At 36.3% G+C, this 27,424-nt stretch overlaps 5 protein-coding genes across 11 annotated transcripts in view; 2 read left to right on the top strand and 3 right to left on the bottom strand.

Moving 5' to 3' along the window:
* The window catches only part of LOC109109209 (SLIT-ROBO Rho GTPase-activating protein 1-like), a 93,959-nt gene extending 82,962 nt beyond the window's left edge, over positions 1-10,997 (bottom strand). Inside the window, exon 1 of one of the 6 annotated variants that reach the window (XR_006162494.1) lies at positions 10,241-10,997. Coding sequence is in view for 5 of the 6 variants with exons in the window: in XM_042775492.1 (XP_042631426.1) it covers positions 10,241-10,310 (70 nt within the window). In the remaining variant the exon portion in view is untranslated. The remainder of the gene's footprint in view (positions 1-10,240) is intronic. The other 5 variants (XM_042775492.1, XM_042775494.1, XM_042775495.1 and 2 more) reach the window with 5 other exon arrangements.
* A 1,445-nt stretch (positions 10,998-12,442) lies between these two features.
* Positions 12,443-16,405, bottom strand: rxylt1 (ribitol xylosyltransferase 1). Its single transcript, XM_019123215.2, has 6 exons — positions 16,166-16,405; positions 15,854-16,021; positions 15,651-15,753; positions 14,842-15,156; positions 14,526-14,696; positions 12,443-13,535 (listed from the first exon to the last, which is right to left on the bottom strand). Exons 1-6 carry the CDS (start codon positions 16,308-16,310, stop codon positions 13,133-13,135), a joined length of 1,305 nt encoding a protein of 434 aa, XP_018978760.1. The 5' UTR covers positions 16,311-16,405; the 3' UTR covers positions 12,443-13,132.
* A 342-nt stretch (positions 16,406-16,747) lies between these two features.
* Positions 16,748-18,761, top strand: LOC122148604 (cytochrome b-c1 complex subunit Rieske, mitochondrial-like). The gene is made up of 2 exons (XM_042775497.1): positions 16,748-16,967; positions 17,875-18,761. Exons 1-2 carry the CDS (start codon positions 16,847-16,849, stop codon positions 18,483-18,485), a joined length of 732 nt encoding a protein of 243 aa, XP_042631431.1. The 5' UTR covers positions 16,748-16,846; the 3' UTR covers positions 18,486-18,761.
* A 471-nt stretch (positions 18,762-19,232) lies between these two features.
* Positions 19,233-20,324, bottom strand: zgc:112052 (protein C19orf12 homolog). 2 transcript variants are annotated; one of them, XM_019123214.2, is made up of 3 exons: positions 20,161-20,324; positions 19,773-19,875; positions 19,233-19,685 (listed from the first exon to the last, which is right to left on the bottom strand). In XM_019123214.2, exon 3 carries the CDS (start codon positions 19,651-19,653, stop codon positions 19,420-19,422), a length of 234 nt encoding a protein of 77 aa, XP_018978759.1. In that variant the 5' UTR covers positions 19,654-19,685; positions 19,773-19,875; positions 20,161-20,324; the 3' UTR covers positions 19,233-19,419. The 2 variants fall into 2 exon arrangements, with proteins under 2 accessions (XP_018978759.1, XP_018978758.1); XM_019123213.2 differs by having other exon boundaries at positions 19,773-19,957; positions 20,161-20,321.
* A 526-nt stretch (positions 20,325-20,850) lies between these two features.
* On the top strand, positions 20,851-24,891 carry LOC109110170. The gene is made up of 7 exons (XM_042775490.1): positions 20,851-21,266; positions 21,536-21,759; positions 22,390-22,488; positions 22,725-22,826; positions 22,979-23,092; positions 23,468-23,576; positions 23,672-24,891. Exons 1-7 carry the CDS (start codon positions 21,158-21,160, stop codon positions 24,721-24,723), a joined length of 1,809 nt encoding a protein of 602 aa, XP_042631424.1. The 5' UTR covers positions 20,851-21,157; the 3' UTR covers positions 24,724-24,891.
* The last annotated feature ends 2,533 nt before the right edge of the window (positions 24,892-27,424 follow it).

The raw sequence follows: 27,424 nt of genomic DNA, 5'->3' as shown, positions 1-27,424 counted from the left end.
ACTGAAATATAAGACAAAAATGATATACTGCAGTCCTGATGAAGAGTTTAAATTAGTCTAAATGAGCATTTTGCATTTCAAATGAAGAAACGTTTACAAGAATCTACATGACATGCAATCCTGCAATTTTGTGAAGAGCTAATACTTTTAACAATTACAATTTTCTAGTTACTTTAGATTAATCTACACAATCTAGACAGATTTTTTGTAAGTTGTCTTTTGCCTACTGGGTTCAAAAAATATATATATTTTAAAATAGCTATTTTACAGAATAAAGGCTATGTAATGTCAAAAATAAATAATTTCAATTATTTTAAAAAAATGGGGAGGTTTAATCTTCAGTATGGATTTATAAACTCAAACTTCTTAATTCCTTTCTTTTTTATAATAAAACACTCCGGTGGTCTTAGTAGTGTGCAGGAGCTTATAAAGGTCATTGAATTGTAAGGCAATCATTTAAATTTCATAAAAAGGACCTGAATAATAAGCTTTCCATGTGTGACTGCTGGTGGGGAGCTTAAAAAAGAACCAGAGCGTTCAGATTTATATTAATAAATGGCCTTTTCTTTAAGAATCCCACACATCCGTGGCTGGAACCACAAACCTTGTCTAAAGTTTCTGCCTGTGGGGAGGGAGCTGCACAGACCAGGCCATGGCACATCAGATGGGTCTGTGCCCCACTGAATCTCTGAGACCACAGCTCACACCCCGACCACAAAAAGACCTTATCATGTGAGACAGTTAGAGAGACCCCATGGCAAACAATTCCCAACAACAACTTTAAAATCAAATGCAACCAGGGGCAAAGGCAGCAGTGTTAAAAAAAAAAAAAAAACCCTGAAGATGACGAGATGTTCTGTTGACTTCAATGCAATGATACAGCATTGTATGAGTTACATAAATAAAGGACAGGGCTGTGCCTTTGCCACAAGTGATAATCAATCAGGCTTAACGTACACAAAGACGAGGGAAAGCCGTTCCCTGACATTTCATGCCTGACGATTGCCTTTCGAAAAGCTCACCACCCCCAGCGATTCAGCGCCAGTGGCCCTAGACATCTTTTCAAGGAAGGTTTGCTGACAGCATGGCCTTTGGCTATTGATTAGGCCGGGCTGAAACCCACCGCCTACCCCCTCAACCTTTAAAGTTCAAAAGGTCAGTGTAGGAGAAAAGAGGAAGGGGGCTGGGAAGAGATAACTGCGGCAAGTAGATGAATTTCCATTCAATCAAGGAACTGCCTACAGCTTCAATATCAGACCAGTCTCCAGCCAAGTTTTCAAGTAACCCTCCAAAACCAAGAGCTGTTTTGTTTTGAGGTGCTACAGACTTCTCCTCCACTAAACTCGACTATTATTTCTTGATCATCTATCTGATGACGACAAGCATGGACTGATTTGTCAGTGCGATGCTTGTTTGCAATAGCTGCCTTTTGATTGTTTGGGATTACATTAGTTTAAGTAGGATGAAGACAAAGACATGCTAGGCTGAGGGCCAGCAGCAGTTCTACTGAAAGAACAGCCAAGTCAGTAGACCTTATCCCATCATACACACCCAGAGCAACATTAAGGACCATGCAGAAAAAAAAACTTGGTTATACAATATAGATGCAAAAAAAATGACATATTTCTCATATTTTACAGTTCAGAATTCACCTGACCCCCATCGCTTTTGATGATTACATAAGGCAAGTGCATTTAAGAGAAAGCTAGATGGAGCACAGTGGAAAGAAACACTTGGGGTCTAATTTAAAAGAAAAAAAAAAGCTTGAATATTTTTCACTTGACATGCCTTGAAAGTGCAACACTTGTAGAGGAAGAATCAAAAATACGGCAAGATGCAAATGTGGGAGCCAAAGACATCTGTCAGAATAGATGCAATAGTAGCGATAGTTTAAAGAGGATAAGACATTTTTTTATGACCGCAAACTGTATACAGCTAAATCACTGCATACAAATTAAAACAGTAAATAACTTTACTAATCAATTAGTTGCTGGGTCACAAGCCAATTAATTCAGCAGTTTTCCAAATGAACAAAACGAAATGAAAAATGTTAAAATTGAAAGATAAACGTGTACAAATACATTTGAATTATTAATTCATTTGAATTTATAATCACGTTTAATAGATAATATTTACATTTCTCTAAGTACAAGTAAAGCATGTTGTTTTATAATAAAACTTATTTTTTCACACAGTATCAGTCTTAAACTATAGATTAAAAATATAAAAATTTAAATATACAATATACTTAACATATAGAGTCTTCAAATATCTAGCTGCCCTTATATTTTTTTTACCAAGGGGATCCTTTGTAGGAGAATAGTCATATTTAGGCATCATCTGCATTAAAAAAAAATTGAAATCCCTGGCATTTATGTTCAGCAGTGTGACTTATTTTTCTACAAATATGCATAATGTAAAATGCTTTATAAAATCTGTAAAGAGACAACCAAGTTAGCATGTCTAGTAGCTTGCAACTAAAAACAGCCCGAGGGAGGTCAGGTTGCTTTATTGGAAGGCCTATGTAGGGAATGCAGGTGCTGCAGGAGACATGTTGGGTTGCTTTTAGAACAGACGATAAACAATGACAGAATCATCAGCACGGTAGCTAAGGGAACACATACACAACCATCAGGGTCTTTTGATCTGTTGGGACTCGGGAGAGAGCGAGCGAATGAGAGAGAGATACATCACATATTCATCTCAGGAAAGAGCAGAGAGAGTAGTGGGCTAAAATAAAAGTACTTTACCTTATTAATCTGATAAAAGAAACCATAAAAAAAAACTAAAGCAATGCACCGTCATGATGTTAATCATGTTTGCTGCTTATCTTAATGGCCAATAATTGCCTCGCTGAAGCAAATCACAGCTGATTGCAAGTTTCAAATTAGCATATATAACAAGTGCATCATATTGATGCAAGCTAATAAGAAAATTAACAATTAGCCTATCGCTAATATGAACCCTCATATCACTTTGTATATAAACAGGGATGATGATACAGAGCTGATGTAAGGTTTTGCTTCAGGGATCAGCTGAGATCAATACTGGTCAATGCATGAGGGTTGAAAAGCCAAAGCATTATGATGTTTAAACATATGGAGGAAACAAAAATAGCCTCAAGTTCTTCCAGGATGTTTACCTTTTTGAAGAGTCACTCCACTAAAACAAACTTCTCAGCTGCAAGAGTGCAAGTTAGGTGCAGAAAGAAGATTAGAAGAGATTAAAGCAATCAGGTTAAACCAGAGCCGAATGGTAACGTGAGACCTTCAGTGACTCAGGAAGAAATCTCTCACCTCCTGCTTCTTCCCCTGACAAAACCGAGCTCATTGAAGGCTGAGAAGCTTTGGTATGGCCGTTCTTTTCTTTGTACGCTGGTTAGTCTTAATAAGACCAAGGTAAGGTCTTTTGGGAAAGGGCTCTCTGGCAATCCATGATGGGCCCCAAGGGAAGGGTTTGACCTGCTTTTTCTTCATGGCATGGATAGTAATTACTCAGGACTTTTTCCATGTTTGATGAGGTGAGGTCTGATAAATTGCATGAGCTACAAGTCAACATGTTTTAATATGAGTGGTACAGGCCAGATAGATGAAAAACCATTAGAAAAACCATAAAATCATATACTGATAACCTGTGACTGTTTTTCTCACGTAAATGCACCATGCTTAAGATGGATTTTCTTCTTTCAGACGAATACAATCAGAGTTATATTAAAAAATTTCATGGCTCTTCCAAGCTTTATAATGACAGTGAATGGTGGTCAATAAATCAAAACAAAATTAATCCATCCATCCAAACATAAAAAAGTACTCCACACACCTCCGAGGGGTCAATTACAATTAGGGCTGAGTATCGAGTTCGATACTTTTTAGGCACTGACCGAATTGCCTCGATATATACCATCGAGAATTGAAAAATGTCTTGTCGTTCAGTACCAAATTTGAACACCTAAGGGGTTAATCTCATCAATGTCAGTGAGCCAAATAAGCATGCTTTATGTGCCTAAATCAGTGATTGGCTCGGGCAAGGCATCAAAGAAAATGCATGTTACGTGACCATTCATTAACACTGTAGCATCATGCTACATAAGACAATTTATAAAATTTTTTACTCAAAACTCCATTGAGTGTTTGCAATAACTTCCGATTGCTATCTAATGAGGGTGTTGGTCATATAATTTTGCAGAAATACGTTATTTGTAGCCTTTTAAATAAAGCTAATTGCTACACCTGCTTAGCATTTCTCAGGTAAACACTGTATTGTTATAAAAATAGGCAGAATCTCATGAATATCACATACAAATCATATACCGTTGTAATTGCATGTTTATTAGCTTTATGTTTCATCCCTGTAAATGTCTTTCTGGAAGTGTAACACACGTTCGTCAGCGGAGACAGGGCAGGTGATGAATCGCACACGTGGCGAATTTGCTTGATCCATTTAAACATGAGCGAAATCTTTGGTAAATGTGACCTCACCTTAAGAAATGTGTCCAAAATAAAAGATATACGCAGATGGATTGTTCTCAATTAGATCAACAACATCCATTAGAAAACAGAATGGGTGGATTTGCATTTCATGCCGACTTTAACATTACAGCTCATATAATGAAGCGGGTTCTCTATATAAGTGCAAACTTCTATGAAGAATCATAAATGCCATGAATCACACAAGACAGACAAAAGTCAAAGTCGCACTCAAGGACACATTTAAAAAAACAAAAAAAAAAAGTGACGTGACATTCAGCCAAGTATGGTGACCCATACTCAGAATTTGTGCTCTGCATTTAACCCATCCGAAGTGCACACACACACAGCAGTGAACACACACAATTAGTGCTATAATAATATTCTGCAAAAGACACACAAGGGATCAGACAACCTAACTTGTAAAGACAACCTAACAATTCCTTGACTTGTGATGGTATTGTTAAAGTTCGGGGTGGCAGAGTCAGGGTGTGACGTTTGGGAGAAGAAAAGCAGATTTTATAGCCCAGAATGAAAAGAAAGACTAGGCAGGAGACAGGATTAATCAAACTTAGTCTACCAAACAAGAGAGAGGGAGAGTATACACAGATGGTCCCATCAATAACCCCCACTCTTTCCTCCACCACCAACGGTGTTCATCCACTATTTGGGCACTAGAATCAAGCACAAAGACTGATGGTCTGGGCTGAGCAGATGGCAGGTATACAGGATGTCTCAAGCAGGAAGTGTGGGAATTCTACTGCAAATGAGACTTCATAAACAATAATGGGCGGTAAATTGTAATAACATAGCTGTCAAACAAAGGCATTGTTTTAATTACTTTAAACTGATTTAAGGTTGTTATTTTGATCATGTTTATAATATAGTTTAGAGCAAGCATTAAGAGTTTGCAGCATTGCCATTTAGTGCCACTACTGAACTTGCAGCATCACAAAAAAAAAAAAAAAAAAAAATAAGGGATTTCCGATTTCCAAATGAATCATATGACTGGGGCTTTTATGTAACAAGCAAAACCTGAAACTGAACTTAAAATAAAAAAAATTGTTGTCATTAGTCGGTGCCCTTATGAAATAACTGGATATCCAGGGTAAGGCCAAACTAGACAGTACAAGGTCTGCGCTATAAATAATATCTTAGTCAGTAGCACTGAAAACTGCACAAGCCCCAAGACAGCCCTGTTAGTGACTTTGGTAACACCGAACAAACCTTAGGCCAATTTTAGACAATAACTCAATTCATAATTTAGCAAGGCTGGTGTCAGTATGAAAAAGTAGAAGTGACATAACTTAAATATGATGAGCAACTACCAACTAGTCCTGCCATGTAGCAATTAATTTTTAAAAGTACAAAAATGTTCAAATATTTACTATCTCTGTACCCATTTCTTACAGAAAAATAAATATATACACCCTCATTCAGAAGTGCATGGCAGTGCATTTGTGTCTCACTAGAAAGCTTGGTTAGAGGTTATAACATTTATGTGGGGAAATATTCTCGCATGACAGGTTGAGGACATCGTCCATGTCAGGAGCCGGCAGGGGCAGGCCAGCGAGTCGTGACCCGGTGCCATGAAAGGAATGCCAACTGTGTGAAATCAAACAAACAATCTGGCCAAAGAAAACAGTGCTATGTGCTTTGCCAGCCTAGGGACCAAATTATGAGTGTACACATCTCTGCACTTGCTATGAAGTAATGCACCCATGCATCACAAAGTACAAATAAAAAGTTATATTTTTTAAAGCGGCATTCATACATTCTCAATCGGGATGAAATTGAAAAGTCACAAAATGTTTATGAAATACAAATTTAACAGATGCATTACTGCACATTTAGTGTAATGGTAATTTTAGACTGATTTAACTAGATTTCAGTCAGCTTTCAGATCAACACAGCATCTTTGTGACTTTCCATATTTTGTTATGTTCATCTTACATCATTCTCTCTGTGCAGTCAGTGCCGCATGGAGAGCAGGGGGATGGATACGGCAGGTTTGTGTGTTGATAAGCAATGACTGTCAGGTTGTCCTGCAGCTTTCAATGCCGCTGGGACCGCTGGGATACTCACACCTTTCAGTCCTAGCTGGCTGCCCTAACCTGATAACTCTAAAATAAGCTTCATATGACTCATGATGTTGCTAAGGCAAACAATATGAGTCACAGTTAAGACTGATTAAACACGGCCAAGTTTATAGATCAGAAGAACAGAAACAACCCGTGGGAACTAAAACAGTTAATCCTGACAGACTTACTATGTGAAGTGTGACCTTAATAACAAACTTGATTACTAAATTAATACAGGAACTATTCTTGAATTAAAGTCAACATAAAATCTCTGATGTACCATCGATCTTACTGCATGGAATTCGTTGCTATTCCAGAGAACACAAAGGTTTGTATTCGTTATCTTCATTAAAATACTAATTTTATTTTTTAGCTAACATCCCAAATCCCTCTTACACTCTTAAAAATAAAGGTTCCAAACAAAGGTTTTTGCAACAATGCCATAAAATAACTGTTTTTGGTTGCTCAACGAACCTTTCAGTGAACAGTATTAGTTCACGTCTTCCACAATAAAAATTTCCTGATAATTTACTCACCCAAATGTCATCCAAGATGTGCATCTCTTTCTGTCTTCAGCCGCAAGAAATTAAGGTTTTTGAGGAAAACATTACAGGATTTTTCACCATATAATGGACTTCAATGGTGCTCAACGGACTGAAGGTCCAAACTGCCATTTCAATAGAGCTTCAAAGGGCTCTACGCGCTAAATAAGTCCTGCCATACATTTCTTTTCACTTAAAAATAAATCAGAATACACATAAAATGGTTGTGAATTCTATTTACTTTTTTTTTTTTTTTACTTTATTAGCTTCCCAGCTTTATTAAAATAATAAATCGTCAATCTAAGCATAAAAGAAGTGATGGTCAGGATCAGGATAAAAAGAGAATGTGCAAACACCAAGAGCCTGGAATACAAATAACAACCCACTAAGAACACGAGTCCTCAGGATAAGCCGATAAAGAGGGATTCCGAGCACAGTTTCGGCCTTTCTTCTCTCTCACAGTATCACTCTCACGACAACCACAGAGTTGCAGAAGAAGTCAATCCCAAACCGTCCCAAGTCAGGTTGAGGCAAGCTACTGTACATGGCAGACTTAAGGAAAGGTAAACTGACTGTAATTAGACGGCCACAACGACACCACTGCAGTACGAAAATACTTAAGAAGTATTGATGTCTCGGAAATATTTGTCCGAAACGGCAGTTTTAATCATAATAGTTTTTGAGGGCCTAAAACGTTTCTTAGTGCTTCTCCAATAACGTTTTCAACTGTGTCAGTGTATTTTATCCACACAGCATAGATAAGCTACACCAGGTAAACATGCCAACAGTGTACGCACTTCATTGTGACCAAAAATGATGCTAGAATAGCAATATGTAAAATTTGTTTAGATTAATACCTAGAGGCAACTCTTTACTACAACTGCTTTGTCACCTATGAACATGAACTCATCACACTGTTCAGACAGACAGTTACAAAATTACCAAAATTTGTCTAAATTAAAAATAATAATAATAATTATCATTTCAGTGCAGGTAGGGCTGGGAGATATAGCCGAAAAATGACAATATTTTCTAAATTATAGCTAAAAATATCAATAATAATTTCAATTATAATTCCACATTTTTACAATATTTGATATATAATCAATATATTGCTTTTGCACCACTACCTAAACACCTACCTTTGGCCTGCCCGTCCGTCAGCCATCATAAACAAAAAAAAGACGAAAAGAGGTGTGAAGCTGCCTTTCTGTCTTCATAAGTGAAACGTCTTATTCCCTAATTTTTTTATTGTCAGCTAAGATGTCACAATATTGTGTATCGCCAAATCTGCAGGCTTGTTAGACATACTGTTACCTTTAGAAGCACAAAAACATAACAGTCAACATTGCTCCAGCATAAAGTTTGTGCTAAAAGAAGCATCCCTCCTCCAGTCACGGAAAAAATTCATAGTTGTTAATCTGAATGGTGTTTTCTTGTTACTACAACTCCATTTGGCTGCAGCACAAAGCTGATGAGATGCTCAGCACGGGTGGATTCTGTGCATCATGCTGCTATTAACAGTCTTAGTCATCAACAGAGCGAGGGGCTGAACATTCCTGCCAAATGAGCACTGCTGCTCTGACAAACCGTCTCATCATACCAATGTACACCTCTCTCTCACACACACACACACACGCTCTCTCCCTCTACATAAATAAGAGGCATTTCTGTCTGCAAACAGCCCTGGAGGACTCAGCCCTTGGGGTGATGCCAAATCCCCATGGTTACAACAATGCAGCAACTGCCTCTTTCCTGAGATGATGATGCTCACGCGACCAAAAGGAAACAGACCATCCGGCTTAGTTTTGTTGGAAAGTAAGAGGAAAGTTTTTAAGTAGTTCTGCTCAACAGTGACGTTAACATAAGGTTCAAATTTGACCAATGAGTTTCAATTACATTCTCAATTACTGAATAATTTTTTTTTTTTTTTAATCAATTCAAAAAATGTAAAATAACTTGAAAAATGTATATTTACTTTAGAAGTATCTTTATAATGAGCAAAAGACATTTGAGTGGCTAAGGGAAAGGGACAGTGTCTAAATGTGCCTAACAATATAGTGAATATTTTCAGTTCTGTTAAACATGTTCCTGCAACTATTTAGTCAAGTGAATTGGTATAAAACCTCAGGCATCTTCTACATATAACATGCCTGCATGCCAAGAGAAAGGCATTGATCTCCTTTGAGGCTTATGATTACATTAACTTTCATGACTTTTCCAGGCTTGGAAATCACACATGTAAAATTGCCCGATACTTCTAGGTTTCGACTGTGGGAGCCCATAGCATTAGTGACACGTCCACAAATGAAAATACTCAAAACAGAATGAAAAGCAGAAAATAGATGGGTTGTGTTGAGCACAATCCGTGCATAAATCATATAAATACTGAATACAAAAAAAACATGTTTTCAATTTCTGAATTAAAGTCATATTTTTATTTTTGTGGGACTAGGTGGTAGAGATTGAAAAAGAGAAAAAGTCTCATTAAAGGCTGAAATTCTTGGAAAAATAAGAAATGCTGGCATAAGTAATTTGCAAGAATTTTTATTTGTTTGTTCTCAAACAAAGCAGCAATGTTTTATTATATATATATATATATATAAAATAATATTTGAAATGTCTTGAGGCATAACCAACATTTAGAAAGCCATTTTGCCGCAATGTGACAAGAAAAGCATAAAAGGAAAGGACAGATTTTGACACTTTTTGCAGTACAAATTTTAGAAGAAAAAAAATAATATTTTGATCTTTTTATGAGGTGTTTGTGTGTGTGGGTCATATGGAACCAAGACAACATCTTGATATTTGTAAATAAAAAAACAATTAAATAAATTTTGCCACGTGACAGTTTAAGTAAATATTTGTCAAAACAAATGCATTTGTTTTCAATAATGTATGAATCAACTCGACTAGATTTGTAAAACATTTCTCCTTTTTTTTTTGTCATTAACCCAACAAGTGACAAGCTTCTACTAAACCTGTTGTTTACAAAATTAAGATTCATCTGCTTCATCAACACGAAACGTTGAATCTGTGAATCAAACCATCAGCTTGATGCTCAAGTGATCTGTTCAATGATTACATGCTCTCAATGCACCACTGCCTCAAGCAGCCATTCAACTACTACTGCACTTTATATGATTCTCACCTTTGACTTGAGTCTCGTAGTCTGTAATGATCTCTTTATCCTTTTTGAACTTCACAGAAGGATTCGACATTTTCAATGGTGATTCGAAATATCAGCAGTTTAGTTACGAGAAGGTTTGCAAAGTGGTTTATTCGGGGGGCTTTTCAAATTTCCAGGTCGCCTTACTGCGGCCAGTGCATCCCAGAGATTTTTCCAAGTTGCTCAGGCTGGAAATCCCAAAAGCCAAACACCGCAAATAATCATCGTCCGAGTCCCCAACGATTCCAAATGAGATTCCGCCGTCAACGCGATCAAAACAGAGTTTCCTCCCAAAACAAGTAACCCTTTCCTTGGGCAAATGTCCACGGTTTGTTCCAACAAGAGGCAGTTCCTGCCCCTCAATCTGTATTTTAGTCACCCGCCGCCGGATGTGGACAGACTGAGCAGCATGACATGTTCCACAGGGCCAGCGGGATTTTCAGCGCTCGTTCCTCGCGTCCGTGTGTCTGCTCACCGGATAGTTTCACGGATTCTGGCTGGCCTCTAAGCAGCTGGAAAAGCAAGCGGTTGGAAATGGGAGGGATTGGAGGTGGAGGGGGTGCACGTAGCGGAAATGTGGACTGGATTGACAACTTTTCTAACCAGTTGGTCCCCGAAAGTAATTGTGTGTTTTAGTTAAAGCGTACGCGATTAAAAGCATTGCATTTCGAAGCTTATAAACAAGGCAAAACAGTTTGAAAAACGGATTATGAAAGTTTTTTTTTTATTATTTATGCAAACGCTTTAAATAGTTACATTACGAATCCTTTAAATGTGAATATGATTTCTAAGAATTGCTTTTAAAGTAAGCCTTTTGAATATTTTTCACTGTTTTCAACAACTCGTTTGAGCAACGCGTCGTGTGTGACGCACAGTGTGTAGAATTGCACGTAAATAAATCGCACTTGCCTCTTGTGACAGCTAGGGAAGAAATGAAGGCTTGTGATGCAAAGATTATAAAATAATTTCAGATTTTAGCAGGAACAATTATATCCAGTTGTAGCAGTTTCACACAGTCAGAATTAAATGTAATCCAATTTGGACTTTTTAATGACTTCAGAGTTTTAGAGGGGGCAAAATGTGATCATTTTAAACTGGTTCTACATATTAAAAATGTTAAGCAAAAAAAAAAAAAAAAAAAAAGTAGCAGAACAAAACATTTTTTTGAATTGGTTTATTTATTAATGTTACTATTTTATAAAATACTAACAAAGTCTATACTATTGTATACATAATTTCTAAAGCTGGATATTGTTGATAAACTGACACACAGCGCCTCTTACAGGACAGCAGTTTTATTGCAATACTACTTGAATCGCCTATAACAAATTAAAAAGGTTAACGGCATCAATTCTTAATAAAGAACGCATTTAAAGCTCTTAAAAATTAATTAATCTTTTATACTTTTAGAAATTCCTTTCATGTAGGCCTATAGATTTTCTTTTATTCCTCTCCCAGACCTGGACTTTCAATCTATAAAAATCTATTATTAAAAGACAAATTACATTATTGAGATAATTACATGTTTAAAACTGATAATCTAAACAAAATGTGGCATAATTATAAATCTTTTCCATATTTATTGTTTTGTCTTTTTTGTTGTTGTTGTTTTTTTGTATTGTGTTATTGTAAAATGATTTAATGAATACAATTATACAATTTTATACAATTATTCAATGATACAATTTTCATACATTTATCTGCTACAAAAATCTACTTATCCCTATACTGTGTAGATTTGTAACAGTAATTAAAAATATGGACAACAGTTTATATTTTAACAGATTTGTTAATCATTTTAATATCATTCCCTATCACCAAAATGGAACAAACAAAAAGGAGACATTTTATTTTAACAAATACATAAACATTATATATATTCATTTATATATAATTTATTTATAATTATATATATGTGTGTGTGTGTGTGTGTGTGTGTGTGTGTGTGTGTGTGTGTATATATATATAAATAACATTAAATTTCAAAAGGTTCAAGAAATATCTAAAGACACATCTTTTCTGTGAGCACTTAACTGAATCCTGTTTATTGCACTAAATGTTAAATTCTCTGCATTAATAAAAGATAGTTAAATAGACATTGTTACTGCATATTTTTATGGTAAATGTTATGCAAAACTGCAAGAGTCTAAATGCTAGATAAATAAAGATCACGCAGGTTAAAAGTAAAATTAAGTTATTTTAATAACTTGCACTGAGAACAATGCACTGTTAACAATGTTAAATATCTGTCTATGTAACCCACCTAGGTTATGAATTCTTACTACTTTCTGCATTATTTTCACTGAAACATCATGACTTAATAAATTAATACTTTACAGTTAACATGGAGGGCATGAATGCAGAGCTGCATAAGGTAAAACATATTGTATTATAACATACAGTAGCATCTTATATTTCACATGTATAAGATTACAAGTAAATCACTGTGTCCAAACCAAATTAATGAACAGCTCCAAAAATAAGTGAAAAGGATGTTTATGCATTGCATTGGCTCACTGTTCTTTATGTGCGACTGTATTAAAATAAAAATAATGAGAATTTTCTAAATCATTTACTAACTATCATGTCGTTCCAAACCTGTATGTATTTCTTTCTTCCGTTGAACACAAAACATGATATTCTGAAGAACACTTTCTGGTCCCATTGACTAGTACTTTTTTTTCATACTATGTAAGTCATTAGGCCCTGAAAACATTTTGTTACCAGGCATTCATCAAAATATCTTCTTTTGTGTTCCACAGAAGAAAGAAAGTCATACATGTTTGGAATGACATGAGGTTGAGTAAATGATGACTGAAATGATAAATTTTAATTTTTAGGTAAACTATCCCTTTAAAGTTTTCCAAACGAATACTAGGTGATTTTGAAAAAGACATCTTCCAACACCTCTGTGAATTTGTCCTTCATCTGCTGACGAAAGCCACTGTACCACTCCAATAGTCTCATCCTCCTCTCTGTTTTTTCTTTCTGGCTCATCCCTCTCTCCCTCTGCAGGATGGCAGGCAGCTCCCTCCAGTCCTTGAGGAAGATGAAGGGTGCTCCTGCATCTTTAAGTAGTCGGAGCGGGGACCACTTACCAACTGCACAGGCCCCGGGAGTCAGGACGTCCTCCACCACGGGCACAGAGCCATAGGCACAGGCTTCATAGATGCGGTAGCACTCTGTGTTCACTCCCACCGGACAAAGAGTGAGGTCACTTTGTGCTAATGCCATCTGGTACTGTCTAGAGGTGTCTGCCGTCTCTTGAGGAAGCCACCTGATGACACAAAATACAAGTAGTATTAAAGGTGCTGTATGTAAGTTTTTGACTCTACTAAAGCATAAAAATACCATAATATGTTTGCAGATATTTAAGACACATGCTAAGTTAACATACTTGTTTATCTGAAAGACAAACTACACTCAGTTATTCTCCTTTGAAAATGTGCGTTCTGGGCCAGAATGTCGGTCTCTGTTTTGGTTTGTGAAACCAGCCCACTGCCAGTTTACCCAATTGTATTTCGGAAACCCCGGGTTGCCAGTTGGCAGAAAACACAGCGTACTTAATTTCATTAAGTGTCAAGTGTGCTCGTTCCTGTTACATTGGACAACATACACTTCCATTAAAAATTTTTTAAGTCTCCTGTGCTCACTAAGGCTGCATTCATTTGATCAAAATACAGCAAAAACATTAATATTGTGAAATATTATTACTAATTAAAATAATTGTTTTTTTTTATCTTAATATATTTTAAAAAGTAATTTATTCTTGTGGTGGTAAAGCTAATTTTTTTAACACTAAATACTCCAGTCTTCAGTGTCACATGATCCTTCAGAAATCATTCTAATATGCTGATTTGGTGCTCAAGAAACATTTATTATTATTATCTAATGTTAAAAACAGTTTTATGCTGCTTTTAACATCTGTGGAGACCATGAAAGTTTCAGAATTATTTTATTTATTTTTTTTAGGATTTTTGATGAATAGAAAGTTCAAAAGTACTAAATTTATTAAAAACAGAATTTTCTTGTATCATTATAAATATCTTTACTGTCACTTTTGATCAGTTGAATGCATCCTTGTTGAATAAAAGTACTGAAGGAAAAAAAAACAGTTACCTGAATACGAGTATTTACCTAACGATGGATTAAGTATTTTAATTCTTTAGTATTTTACAGCTTCATATATCCTGCAATTTTAATATAAATGCAGTTTGTTTAAAATCAGACCAACAAAATAATGGACAGTACTTCCAGAAATACGTACTTCTCTCTAACATGCATAAGACAATCCTTCTCCATGCCGTTCTGCTGCAGGACGCCCATGAGAGTTTCCCTGGAGGAGTTTTTGTACATAGTCCCGAGAAAGTTGCACAGATATGGTCTAGCAGTTTTCAGCATCTGACCACTAAGTGAGACAACAGGGAAACGCCTGTATCTGCAAAGAAAGAAAAATCACATTTTATTCTCAGTTATATAAAAATAATAAAATCAGATGCTAATAAAAAAATACAGAAATACCTCTTTCAAGTATAATAAAATATAAAACAAAAATAAATATTTTTTTTTAAAATAGAACTTACGTGGCAACACCCAGTGGCCACTGGAAGATGTCTTTATCATTGACCCAAGGACTGTCGTACACAAGAAAGAGCAGGTCCACAAACCCACCATGCCTCTTAAGGTAAGGACTGATCCAGTCATTATTGCACTGCTCATTGCCCAAAAGAACCACAGCAACCCGAGAGACAGAGCGCATCTGCACCAGACCCTGGACGTGCTGCAGCCACTGGATGGAAAACAAGATTTTCTGCTGCTCACGGCCATTCAAAACCAACACCACACTGTCTGCGTCGAGAGAAACGTGCCCTTGGACCACTGCTGGCCCCGTGTAGAAACTGAAGACAGATTACGATAAAAGAGCGATTACAAAATTGTGGGTTCTGGAAATGGAAAATAATGCTTTACTTTTAGGAAAAATATCCCAAAACATAAAGCTTCTATTTTGCAATTAAATGATTTATAGGTAAAACAGACACTTTATGAGAATGTGTATTGGTTAAAAAAAGTTTATGCATACTTACAGTTGTTAAATACTATTACATACTACAGAATAATTCAGAGACTTTTTAATGTTTTTTAAAGAAATCTCTTGTTCTCAAGAAGGCTGCAATTATTAAAACAAGATTAATTTATTATTATTATAAAAACAGCAATATTAAGCTTTATTACAATTTATTTAAAATACCTATTTTATATTAATATATTTTAAAATGTAATTTTTAAAAATGCATTTTCAGCATTTCCATCTGAACTTTATCATTATAAAAGTCTCCACTTTTGATTAGTTTAATGCATCCTTATTGAATAAAAGTGTCAGTTAAAAGCTTACCTGAAATTGATCTTCCCAGACTGAATCTCTCCTTCTCTCCATTGGCTGGATTTGTCTGGTGGGTTGAGAGGCCCTTCTAAAATATGCTCCCACAAATAAAGTCCTAGGCAAATGTGAACAAGGAGCATTATTTCATTTATGTTCTCTACCAATGCAACAAGCAATGCAATGATCTCTGGACGCAATAAACATAGTCCACTTGCCAATGGCAGCTTTGCCCCAGATCTGGACTTTGTTTGTTTTTGGCCTGTTCTTAGCAGCATGATCTTGGTATGATCTGAAGGCATCTCTCCGCTTTTGCACAGATGAGGAGTATGCAAGCTCATCCTCTATCCATGGGTTCCACTCTTCCTCTCCTGCTTTTCCATTTTCTGGAAACGTATATTATTAAACAAATCCGTTGTTTACACGCGATCATCAATTGATCCTTTTATTGCATTTACACTATATTATAAATGTTTATGTTTATTATAATAAACCAATTAGATGTCGCGGGTTATGATTCATTGTCTTACCTATGATCGCAGAGCCCTTCTTCACTACTCGATGAACGCGAGAAATAACCCTCTTGTTGAAAAATACACTATACGCTGAATACAGCGAAAATATCGCATAAACCAAAACAATTACGATCGCTATTTTCCGGCGTAAAAATCTCATGTTTGATTTTCAGGTGACCATCCTGTGCATGTGTGCCCAAGAGATGGTTTTGAGTCGGATCTTTTTTCATGAATTGATTCACGTTTGAACGATTCATTCGCGAAGATGAATTCAGCCGAGTAAGCTGAGAAGAATCGGGTTCACGAAAACTGTTCTAAAGAACCGATTCGCCGAAATGAGTCGAACGTCCCGACACTACTGTTTACAATTTCCCGAGACTGCCTTGTACTGCCTGTTCAAAACTATAGCAATTATCAGAAATAGTTAAATATTTCAACAAATACATTGGAAATAACATGAGTTACTAATTAAATCATATATCATACTTATCATTTAAATAGGTTTATGGAAGGAATTATTTTACCATCTCTGTTTTACTTTGCGCTTTCCGTTCAGTCAATAGCCGGTCAACTGTGAAGTACCGAAGGAGGAGCTTCCGCTGTGCTAGCGCTCTTTTCAAAGGTCGGTGTGACCATAGATATATATGGGTGTGACCACCGTACAGGCTGCAAGTAACCTTTTAAACCGCACAAAAAATGATGTCCCTGCCCGCTCGTTTGGGGGCTTTGTCCCCTTACCTGCAGGCTTGTGGTCCGCTGAAAGCATTGCTTCCCAGAGCAGTGAACACAGAAGTGCTGATGAAGCCTGCTGTGTGCGGTAGGTGACCATAACGTGGACCTACCATAAGATGACAGGCTGTGCAAAGATTTGATTCTTGAGCAGGGTTTCTAGACTAGTATTGGGTGTAATGCATTACCAAGTAATTAATTACTGTAAAAAAATAAAGTAACGGATTACTCTTTATTTTTCTGCAATTTAATTACAGTTACTTCTGATGTAATGTATAGACTACAGAATAATTCTATGTAAAACATTAGTGAATTTAACATCTAATGTTAAAATGTGTTTTTAATGTAACCTTGTCCCTTTTAAAATTCTTTGGTCAGTTCAAGAATAATTTAAAACATTTTATAATATTAATTTGAAAGAATTAAAACAGCAGTTATATGTCTATCCTTATTGTTCAACTGGTCGAGGTTGATAATAGGATTTAGAACGTAATAAATAATGCATACTTTTTTAGAGAGAGTATAGTACAGCAATCTAATTAGTAGTTAATTTAAGAGTTAATTACCCAATCCTGTTCCAGACTTTTCTGTTATCCTGCAGAAATAGTCTACAAGTCAAAGGTTTGAATAAGATGTCTTTATATTTTTTTATATATTAAATCTATTTACTACTTTCTGGTTGTTGTGGTTCCTTTATGGCATACCAGATCTCGTTCTAATACAATAATTAATCATATAGTAATCCATATTATTGATATTATATGGTTATTATACTATGTATATTAAAAATATGAATTAATATATTGTATGTATGTATGTATGTATATATATATATATATATATATAGGGGGGGTCATGACCTGTTATGCTGTTTCATTGCATCTTTTTTTAAATGCAATGAAAGTAAACATCTCTTGTGTTAAACAGAAGAAAGGTATTTTTGTGTAAACTATCCCTTTTAAGTTTATGCAATGACCGTTTTATATCCTTTTTAGGTCATTTTGGAGCACGTCTCGCTCACACCGACATCAAAATCCCTGACTTCTCTGACTATCGGCGTATTGAAGTGTTGGATGCTGAAAAGTCCTCTCAGGAGAGCAGCAATGCTAGACGGACCTTCTCTTACCTGGTGACCGGATCCACTGCTGTGGTGGGTGTCTACGCTGCAAAAACAGTCGTGACCCAATTCGTGTCCTCGATGAGTGCCTCTGCTGACGTCCTGGCCCTGTCCAAAATCGAGATCAAGTTGTCTGACATCCCAGAGGGGAAAAACATGACGTTCAAGTGGAGAGGCAAGCCTCTGTTTGTTCGTCACAGAACAGAGAAGGAGATCGCAGCTGAGCAGAACGTCGATCTGTCAGAGCTCCGGGACCCCCAGCATGACAGAGACCGAGTCACCAACCCCACCTGGGTCATCGTCATTGGTGTCTGCACTCATCTCGGCTGTGTCCCAATTGCAAATGCCGGTGAATACGGCGGGTACTACTGCCCCTGCCACGGGTCACATTACGATGCTTCAGGAAGGATCAGGAAAGGACCCGCACCTCTCAACTTGGAGGTGCCTTATTATGAGTTTCCTGATGAGGATACTGTAATTGTTGGATAAACAATGGACATTTTCTCTGTATGCTTTTAATGTCTGGCCAAATCGAAATATTGATAAATATATATTTTAAAGCAACCAACATCTATTTTTGAGGCTTCTGATTGGGCAAGCAAATCTTGGATACAAATTAACACAAACAGTCCTATCAGACCAAAAAAAAAAGAATTTTAATTAAATATTTTTTAAAAGGCATTGATTCAACGATATCATTCACATATGTTCTATAATGCACAATCTGTTCACAAAGTGTTCTGAAAATATGGCACATTAAGTCAGGATATTATTGCAAAGAATATACAGTGCTTGATTCATATGGAAGCTTGTTTCTGCCAGGGAATAAAAAAATGTAACTAGTAATTGCAATTTTTTATTTCTGTTCTGTGAGGGGAAAAATTTCGAATTGTGAGTTAAAAAGTCACAATTATATTTATCTCACAATTCAGACTTCTCGTAATTGTTAGTTTGCATCTAACAAATCAGACTTTTTTTTCACACTGAATTCAGGCAAATCTGTTTTTTTTAGTCTCCATCATGGAATAATTCTGAAAATTAAGAATTGTAAGATTAAGTCTCAGTACCTTTATCTCACAAATTCATAACTCAAGACTTTTTTCCAAAGAATTCTGAGTTTACATGTCACAATTTTTTTTTTTAGCCATGTAATAATTCATACTTTTTTTTTCTTCTCAAAAATGCAAGGGGGAAAAATCGTAATTGTCCGATATAAACTTTACTACTTTTTTTTTATTATTCTGTGGTGGAAACAAGGTTTCATAGGTTCAAATGTACCACATAAAGTTAAAAACCTTTTTAGACAGTAATAAATACGCTATATACACCAGTTTCAACTACAGTACTCAAGCATCCAATCAAACAACCCATATGACACATGATTATAAAGTTTGAAATGTTTCACATTATAAATAATGTCAAGTCAGTCTACATAATGCACTTCAGCTTGAAGTTCTTTTTGTATATAGCTCAGAAGAGCAGCGGTCACTTGCTGCTGTAGTGTGGCGTTTCCCATTACAAGGGCAGTCAGCTGTGCAACATCAGTCCATGTTATTGAGTCCAAAATGGCTACAACATCCTCATAGAGTCTGCGCTGCTGGTCTGGAGTCATTTCCATGATGACCTGAGGTAGAGGTTTAAACTGTCCGCTTGTCATCCAGCATCCAATCAGTCCACCGACAGCCCCACCTAAAAGACAAAGGCACAAGTAAGAAAAACATCATTGCATAATATATATGAGGTTGATACCTGTATATAAGGCATGAATGGACTCGCCCACTGCAATTCCCAGAGGACCCCCAATTAAGCCTCCCGCAAAAGCTAATCCACCAGCGGCCGCTGCTCCTCGTCCAGACTGCTTCACAGCTGTTTTTACTTGCTGGTTTGCAGAGAGTTCACAACACAGTTTCATTACGTCATCGATTCGTGGAGGCATCTTGCTTGTAAATATTACAGTATAACTGCAAAGTTAAAACAATTATTTAGTGATTTGCACAAATGCAAAAATAGTGTGGCTACATCATAAAATATATTCTACTAAAATAGGTAGATATATAGATAGATAGATAGATAGATAGAATGATATATAGATAGATAGATAGATAGATAGAATGATAGATAGAACGCATTTACTACAAAATTCTAAATACTGCCGTACACTCACCTTCAAAGGCAACCTTTAGATTCTCTATTAACAGTATAAAACCGAAATTATGGCATCAAACATTCGCAGATTTGGTGACCACGCCAAAATATCAAATCTCTAGAAGTCAGCACATCACGCCAACAAGCGCTATGTCATGGGTTTTTTTAAGTGTGAAGCTTGAAATGTTTTTTTCAAAATAAAGTACCTTACGCTGTTGCGCGCTTGTGCGTAAATTTAATGTCCTTAAACCACGTCTCTTTACCAGCCCATTTTAGCCTTAAAGATTGTCAGAAATAAAAATGATGTATGCCAATTTTTTAAAGTTAAAATATTTCATTTTGAATTGTATTTTCAACGATAAAGTGAACTCTTTGCCTATGAATAAAACTAAATACAAGAATTGTAAATTGGTGTATGTACAGTACATACATATATACATACATCTTATTTAAATATTTACACGTATTTTAATTATTTAATTTAATTTGGCCATTCACATGAAACTTTACGGCAAGAACGGTAAATCAGAACGTCTTCTTTCAGAAGTTTTTATATTTACTCCGTCGTCTAATTTTTCACTTCTGTTTTTACCTATAATAAATATAATAAATATATTTTTTCGTTTTTATTTGAATGCTAGTTCAAGTTATTTTAGGTGACCATGGAACTGCGCTCTTATTTTGAAATGTTCTGTCATCGGTGCTTTTTTTAAACATCACCGTCAACAGTTTCTATTTTGATACAAAGAATATTTGCACTGACCTTGTGAGCACTTTTGTGCAGTCGAACGAGATTGAATTATTCCATGATGTTTCTAACTTTGATGTTCTATAAGTGAAAGTAAACTGTTCCGTCATTTACTTCCTAAACGTGCCCGGACATGCCTAACAAAATTTGACTTTCAAATGGAGCTCATCATGATCTCAGTGGCTCACATCAGATGCTCTGCGCTGAAAGCAGCTGATGCCTGGACATCATGACAGTGTTGAAGACCTAAACTGTTGCTTTGGCTGGAATGAGTGAAAACCTGTGGCTGGAAAAAGCTTGCGCTCACCTTATTCCTGCTTTACCATTATGGATTATTGAATATGCATGGACTAAACGGATGATGGAGGTCTTAGAAGGTGTTTCTAGCCATGTTTTTAATAACCCAATCAAACCTGTTAAACATGACATTTTTATCAAATAATGATTTTTACATAAGGATTTCTTGCATTGCTTTCAATTAAAAACAGTATAATCTATTGAATCAATGCCTTTGCATGTAATTACACTGTTGTTGCTTCATTTTCATCATAAATCGACAATAATAGATCTAAGTCAGTAACAGGTCTAACTTAAACTGGTTCAAAATGAATCCATGGGAGATCTAAACAACTTTCTCTTGTTTTAGTTCTAGGACCTCCATTGTGGCTAGAAGGTGACTGGCATCTCCTGACCCTTGAAGAGCCGTGCAGAATCCGTGTGGTGGCGGCAGAGGTCTGGAGGATCGTGCAAGCCAGAGACATCAAGCATTTTGAGCGAGTCACTGAGTTTTTGGATGTTACATACACACTTGTGCCAAGACTAGTGACTCCCATCAAACACATGAAGATCATGTTTGGTCTGCAGACTCTGGTGAGACATTGTTTTCTTAGATAAAATGAAGTCAACTAATCAGAAATAACCTTTTTTTTTCCATGGATTTTCAATTTTCATTACAATAATAGTATGTAGTAATATAAAAATAACAATAATCATAATAATCCGCCCTCCATTTAAGAACATAGAATGAAAAGTAAAGTGAAAAAATACAAACAGGTAAACAAAAGACCCCTCAATCTGTAAGAAAAATGAAACTGATAGTCCTTCAGAAATTTGTTATTCTTTTTATTTATGACTTTAAGAGATTTTGCAAAAATCTGGACAAGAAAGGCAAAGCAAAATAAAATAAATTCCGATCCAAACCAAAAAAAAAAAAATTGTTCAATGTATGGTTACTGCTAGAAAAATAAAGAAATATATACGTCAGCAAAAAATTTAAATCACATTAAAAGAGATAAATAGCAACTTAAATTCTCCCAAAGGTAATGTACTCTGTCTGATTGCATTGATAAAATAAATCAAAACAAGTTTCTTCCTTAATTTTATAGAATACACAAGTTTTTTTAAGTTGGAATGTATTTTTGTTTTTTTTTAATTGTATGAATATGAATTTGTTTGGCATTGACTACTTTATGTTTATGTTTTTTTGTGTGTGTTTTTTTAGTTATCATGTGGATGTTATGGAATGACCAGAGCACTGCTAAAATAACTGACAAGATTGAAAACTTTTTTCCTAAAAGCCTCCCAGAGTATCACAAATGTGTAAGTATGATCTCCTTCCACCAGGGGCCACCATAAATTCATAAAAAGCCAAAATAATTTATAAATGTACTATATGTGATGCATGGGATCTTGTTGAAGTGTGTTAAGTTAATATCTGAGTGTGTGTCACTGCTGTATCGTATCGTCTGTGTTGACACAAATAATGCCTTTATCATATAAAATATATATTTTAACACTTTCCTTTCCTTTTTTTCTTAAATCATGCTTCTATATAGAGCCGAAGGAACATGGAGCTGATGCAGAAAAACCGGGAAGATTTCAAGTCCTTTGCTCATGTTCTGGCCAGAGACAGGGATATGCGTGAGACTTACATTCGGGTTAGTGAAATTTCTTGCTCTCATGTAAAAACAATATAATAATAATGTTTTAAAGGTTACAAATTATTCTTTGAATGGTACATTCATTATATAAGCACTAGTCTTCATCAATTCCAGATCTTCAAATCAGATGTGACTATTCAACTTTGCAGGATTTAATGGAAGAGCAATATGGTGAATGCTATGCACAGAAACTGGAGGAGAGACTTTCACACTATTTGGGAGAGCTAGATAAAGTCCTGCCACAACCTACATGCATTGAACAGGTAACCATTTATATGCTTTTGTATCTAAAGTAGCTGCATTTTCTGTTTAGTCATGCTTTTTAAGAAGCTTTTTTATTTTTTTGTACTTATTTCTTTGTGCTTTTATTTTTCTAAAAATAAAAAAAAGACTTTAAAAAAAACAGTCTTTATGGGAAAAAATTGGATACACAATAAACTGTATCTGCCATTGTATTCATTGTAAACTAAAGGAAATACTGAAAAAAATATTTAACACATTCAGTATATAGATTTTACTAGAATTAGCACAATAATATATCTATTGGCTTTCGTTAAACGCATTATTATCATATAATAAAAATATTCATATTATTATTGATATATTATTCTATTCTGTTCACATCTGCATGTGTCCAGTTACTGAAGCAGTCCTATTCATATGGGAGGGGAGAGAAGATCCTGAAAAAATTACTTTCAATTAAAAGTGCCTCTCTAGCCTCAGCTCTGAAGAGACTCCTAAATTGCGGTAAGAAACATGATTCTGTCTCCGAATTTGCTGTAACAGCTTTGGACAGAATTACAGATGACTTTATTTTCATCTTCATTTTCTCTATTTAACAGCTGTGACAACAAATCTAAGCCTTGACGACAGTCTCACACCATCACTTTCAAACACTTGTGAGGAGCAAAGGGATGCTGAAGTTGTTAAACCATCCCATGGTACCCTCCGTGTATTTTTGAGGTCATCTCAGAACAGCACAAAAGAGGATGGAATCTCACAAACCAGCTCAAAAGAGCTCTTTTGTTCTCAGGGCTTGTGGCAAAATAGAAACACAGAAACCATTTTACCTCAAGTGAAGATTTGTGAGGATGGAGTAATCGTTACCTCTACGCAGTTGTCAGATTCTGAAATAGATCAGACTGACTTCAGCCAGTCTCTACAGGTGGAGAAGGACCTGCTTGGGAGGCAAAGACAGGCGAAGACTCAATCTGAACCAGAACAGAAGGAAAGAGAGACGGATTTCAAAGAGCAGATGTGCTCCAGGCATGGCAAAAAAATGAGGAGCATCCTTCAGGAATGTTCTGAAGAGCTTGATGGAGAAGTCGTACAGGCAGAATGCACTCCCACATCAACCCAGAGCACTCCACCTCTTCTACCACAACCTCAAGCATCTCCAAACCAGCACTCATTGTCCTCAAACCCAGATTCATCCTCTACGAACATTTCATTGTCCAGCATCCAGCAGGTCAGTCTTTCACCAGTGTCCTCAAAGAATCCAGTTGCTCCTTCACCTTCAGTCTTCCAAGAGTCCTCGTCATCTCAGTCCACAGCCTCAAAGCAACTTGGAATCAATGCAGGACAGATTTTAGCTACTGCTGTCTTCATCGAACCAAGCAGAACCAATGAACACAATCTGAAACTGTCCTTAGAGAGTCAAAGCTTCCTCATGCAGTCCAAGTGGCTTCAACCTCAAGTGACTCTTAATAGACTGAGCAAGGAAGAGTGTGCCAGAGCCATGGATTCATACAGAGCCTGTGACATTTTAGAAGGAGAACAAGAGCATGAAGGTGATCAATACATGTTATTTGATGTAAATACACTGTATTCTGATTCATACTCAGAAGATTTTGACTCAACAGACTCTGATGACCCTGATTACAAGCCCAACTAAGACTAAAAGGGAGGACATCAAAGCGATACTGCAAGCAAATGTGGTCTTCATCCTGTTTTTCGGATGCATAGGTACTCAGACACTTATTTTAGCATTGTACGTTGAATGTTTGAATATAAAATCCATTAGGGTTGGGAAAATATGCAGCTTTTTTATTTTACTTTTACCTTATCGGTTTACCTCATGGTGGCCAAGATGCTTCAAGCTCTTGATGGTCAGCAAGTCAGTCGTTTACCAATGTCCTCAAAGAATCCAGTTACTCCAACAGTCCTCCTCATCATCTTAGTCCACAGCCTCAAAGCAACTTCAGTGCTCAATGCAGGACAGATTTTAGCTATCGTTGTCTTCACAGAATCAATGAACACAATCTGAAACTGTCCTTAGAGAGTCGAAGCTTCTTCATGCAGTCCAAGTGGCTCCAACCTTAAGTGCGCCTTAACAAACTGAGCAAGGAGTGTTCCAGAGCCATGGATTCATACAGAGCCTGTGACATTTGAGAAGGAGAAGAGCCTGATTATAAATACATGTTATTTGATGTAAATACACTGTATTCTGATTGATGCTCAGAAGATTCAGACTCTGATGAACCTGATTACAAGCCTAACAGAGACTAAATCAGAAGACGCCAAAAAGAAAGTGCCAGTTAACGTGGTCTTCATAATGTTTTTAGATGCATTAGCAGTTTACAAAAGATATTTGAAAATTAGGGTTGGGAAACTAACTATGCAGCTTTTAAACCTCATTGTTTGCCTCACGGAGGTCAAAATGCTTGCCCTAAAGCTCTTGATGGTCAATACCAAAATATTTGTGTCCTGTATGTTTTTTTTTATCAATTATTTTAGACTCCTGTTGCCCTGAAGGTCCTATGAAGTGTGAATATAATTCTGAAATTGCATGGTTTCCAATGTGGAACACTGTGTGCTGTTGGTTTAGTGACGCATATGGCGGCTCAGGGTTATCGCTGGGACTCTGAATGGCGTGCTTTAGTGGAAACATGTTGACATGCTTTCTTTTATTGACCTGGAAGAGTTATGTAAGGACAGACATTCTGGATTAGAGTTTTTTTACTTTGAGTTAAGCGCAACCTTCATTCGCCTATAAGGTTGCGTTGACCGTACTTTCAGTTTAAATAGCACATCAGGGCAGAAGTGTTTTAAGGTTAGTCTTAGCCTCACTAATTCAGTGTTACGTGTTGTAGATAGATGGGTAAATAGATGGTTATGCCAAGTACAAAAAAAAAAAAAAAAAACATGAACGAGAGTCATGGGTTTAAAGTTCAAGGTTATTGTCATGTAAAACTATCCAATCTGACGTTTATTTACCTGACTTCAGTGTAAATTTGACTTGATGCTATTGCGAACTACTTTGTCATTATTGCATCAGATATAGTGCACAACATGCAGTCTAATTTATTATTTCAGGAAGATGATTGATGATGATTGTGTTTGAAAGTGTTACATAAATCATCCAAATGACAGCATTTATTCTTATTTATTTTTAAGCCATATGACATTTTACTAAAGCAGTAGAAAAAAGTCATTATTTTGTCATTATTTACATTCTCTTGTTCCCTTTTCTTTCTGTGAAGCATTAATGGATGTGCATGTCACTCTTTTTTTAATGCATTTACACCATGTGTCAAACTCCGGTCTTGGAGGGCCTGAGGGCCAATCTCCTGCAGAGTTTAGCTCCAACCAGCTCCTAAACACCTGCCTGGAAGTTTCTAGTAATCCTGAAGACTTTCCCTGCGTCCCAATGTGCATACTATCCAGCCTATCTACCCTAAATAGTATTGAATTTAGGATGAATAGTATGCACGTTGGGACGCAGGCCTTTAGTGATTGGTTCAGGTGTTTTTAATTAGGGTTGGAGGTAAACTCTGCAAAAACTCTGCCCTCCAAGAACTGAAGTTGACACCCCTGAGTTACATGGAATTGGGACTGTGCTTTTGAATGATTTTTGAAGGACTTGGTTTGAATGATTGAGCTTACAAAACCAATTGATTGAAAATATTCCAAGTTGTTTTTTCAAGGCATAAACAACATAACGTGTGAAGCCAGGGGTGCCAAACTCAGTTCCTGGAGGAGGGCCACAGCCCTGCAGAGTTTTGTTTCAAACTCTGCTCCAACACAAATGCCGTGTAGTTTTCAAATAAGCTTGAAGGACTTGATTAGCTGGATGATGTGCATTTAATTAGGGTTGCATCTAAACTCTGCAGGGCTGCGGCCATCCAGAGTTTGACACCCCTGCTCTAAGTCTTTGATTTTCCATATTTGGTTTAGTTGGCAAAAGGCTTTTCACAAACAATATACATGCATAATAGCAGAATGGCCAATGGTTGCAGTGTTGGCACCAATAAAACAACTTATGTAAGACAGATGTGGAGAGCAGCCCTTTTCATTCTCATTACAGATGTGGAGGATACTCTCCAAATGATGCTTTATGATATTTGAGAACAGAAAGTCTGAAATACACTGTTAAACCTAAACTGCTTCTCTCATTATAAATGCGCACTGGAAACAGGTGCGACATACAGTAATTGTAATAGTAAAAAGTAATTAAAAATAGACTGAAGTTAGCAAAGGAGACAGCAGTATATCTGAAATAAAGAAAGCGTCTCTAAAAACAATTGAGCGCCATGTGCATAGCTCTAACTCATGTTTTGTGAAGGATAGTGTTTGCGCTTTTACGCACAGATCGC

The sequence above is a fragment of the Cyprinus carpio genome, chromosome A18 (assembly GCF_018340385.1).
Source record: "Cyprinus carpio isolate SPL01 chromosome A18, ASM1834038v1, whole genome shotgun sequence".
Classification (NCBI taxonomy): Eukaryota; Metazoa; Chordata; class Actinopteri; order Cypriniformes; family Cyprinidae; genus Cyprinus; species Cyprinus carpio.
The sequence above is the reverse complement of the archived record's forward strand: the minus strand, read 5'-3'. Positions and strand labels throughout refer to the sequence as shown.

Bases quoted from the DNA above. Each gene is read 5' to 3' on its own strand.
- LOC122148604 (XM_042775497.1), top strand. From the start codon at position 16,847: ATGATGTCCCTGCCCGCTCGTTTGGGGGCTTTGTCCCCTTACCTGCAG. The intron at 16,968-17,874 runs GTAGGTGACCAT...TATCCTTTTTAG, and splicing joins GATGAAGCCTGCTGTGTGCG to GTCATTTTGGAGCACGTCTC.
- LOC109110170 (XM_042775490.1), top strand. From the start codon at position 21,158: ATGAGTGAAAACCTGTGGCTGGAAAAAGCTTGCGCTCACCTTATTCCT. The intron at 22,489-22,724 runs GTAAGTATGATC...GCTTCTATATAG, and splicing joins TCCCAGAGTATCACAAATGT to AGCCGAAGGAACATGGAGCT. The intron at 23,577-23,671 runs GTAAGAAACATG...TCTATTTAACAG, and splicing joins GAAGAGACTCCTAAATTGCG to CTGTGACAACAAATCTAAGC.
- rxylt1 (XM_019123215.2), bottom strand. From the start codon at position 16,310: ATGAGATTTTTACGCCGGAAAATAGCGATCGTAATTGTTTTGGTTTAT. The intron at 16,022-16,165 runs GTAAGACAATGA...ATACGTTTCCAG, and splicing joins GAAGGGCTCTGCGATCATAG to AAAATGGAAAAGCAGGAGAG. The intron at 15,754-15,853 runs GCAAGTGGACTA...ACATTTGCCTAG, and splicing joins CTGGGGCAAAGCTGCCATTG to GACTTTATTTGTGGGAGCAT.
- zgc:112052 (XM_019123213.2), bottom strand. From the start codon at position 19,932: ATGCCTCCACGAATCGATGACGTAATGAAACTGTGTTGTGAACTCTCT. The intron at 19,686-19,772 runs GCGAGTCCATTC...TTTGTCTTTTAG, and splicing joins TCCTCTGGGAATTGCAGTGG to GTGGGGCTGTCGGTGGACTG.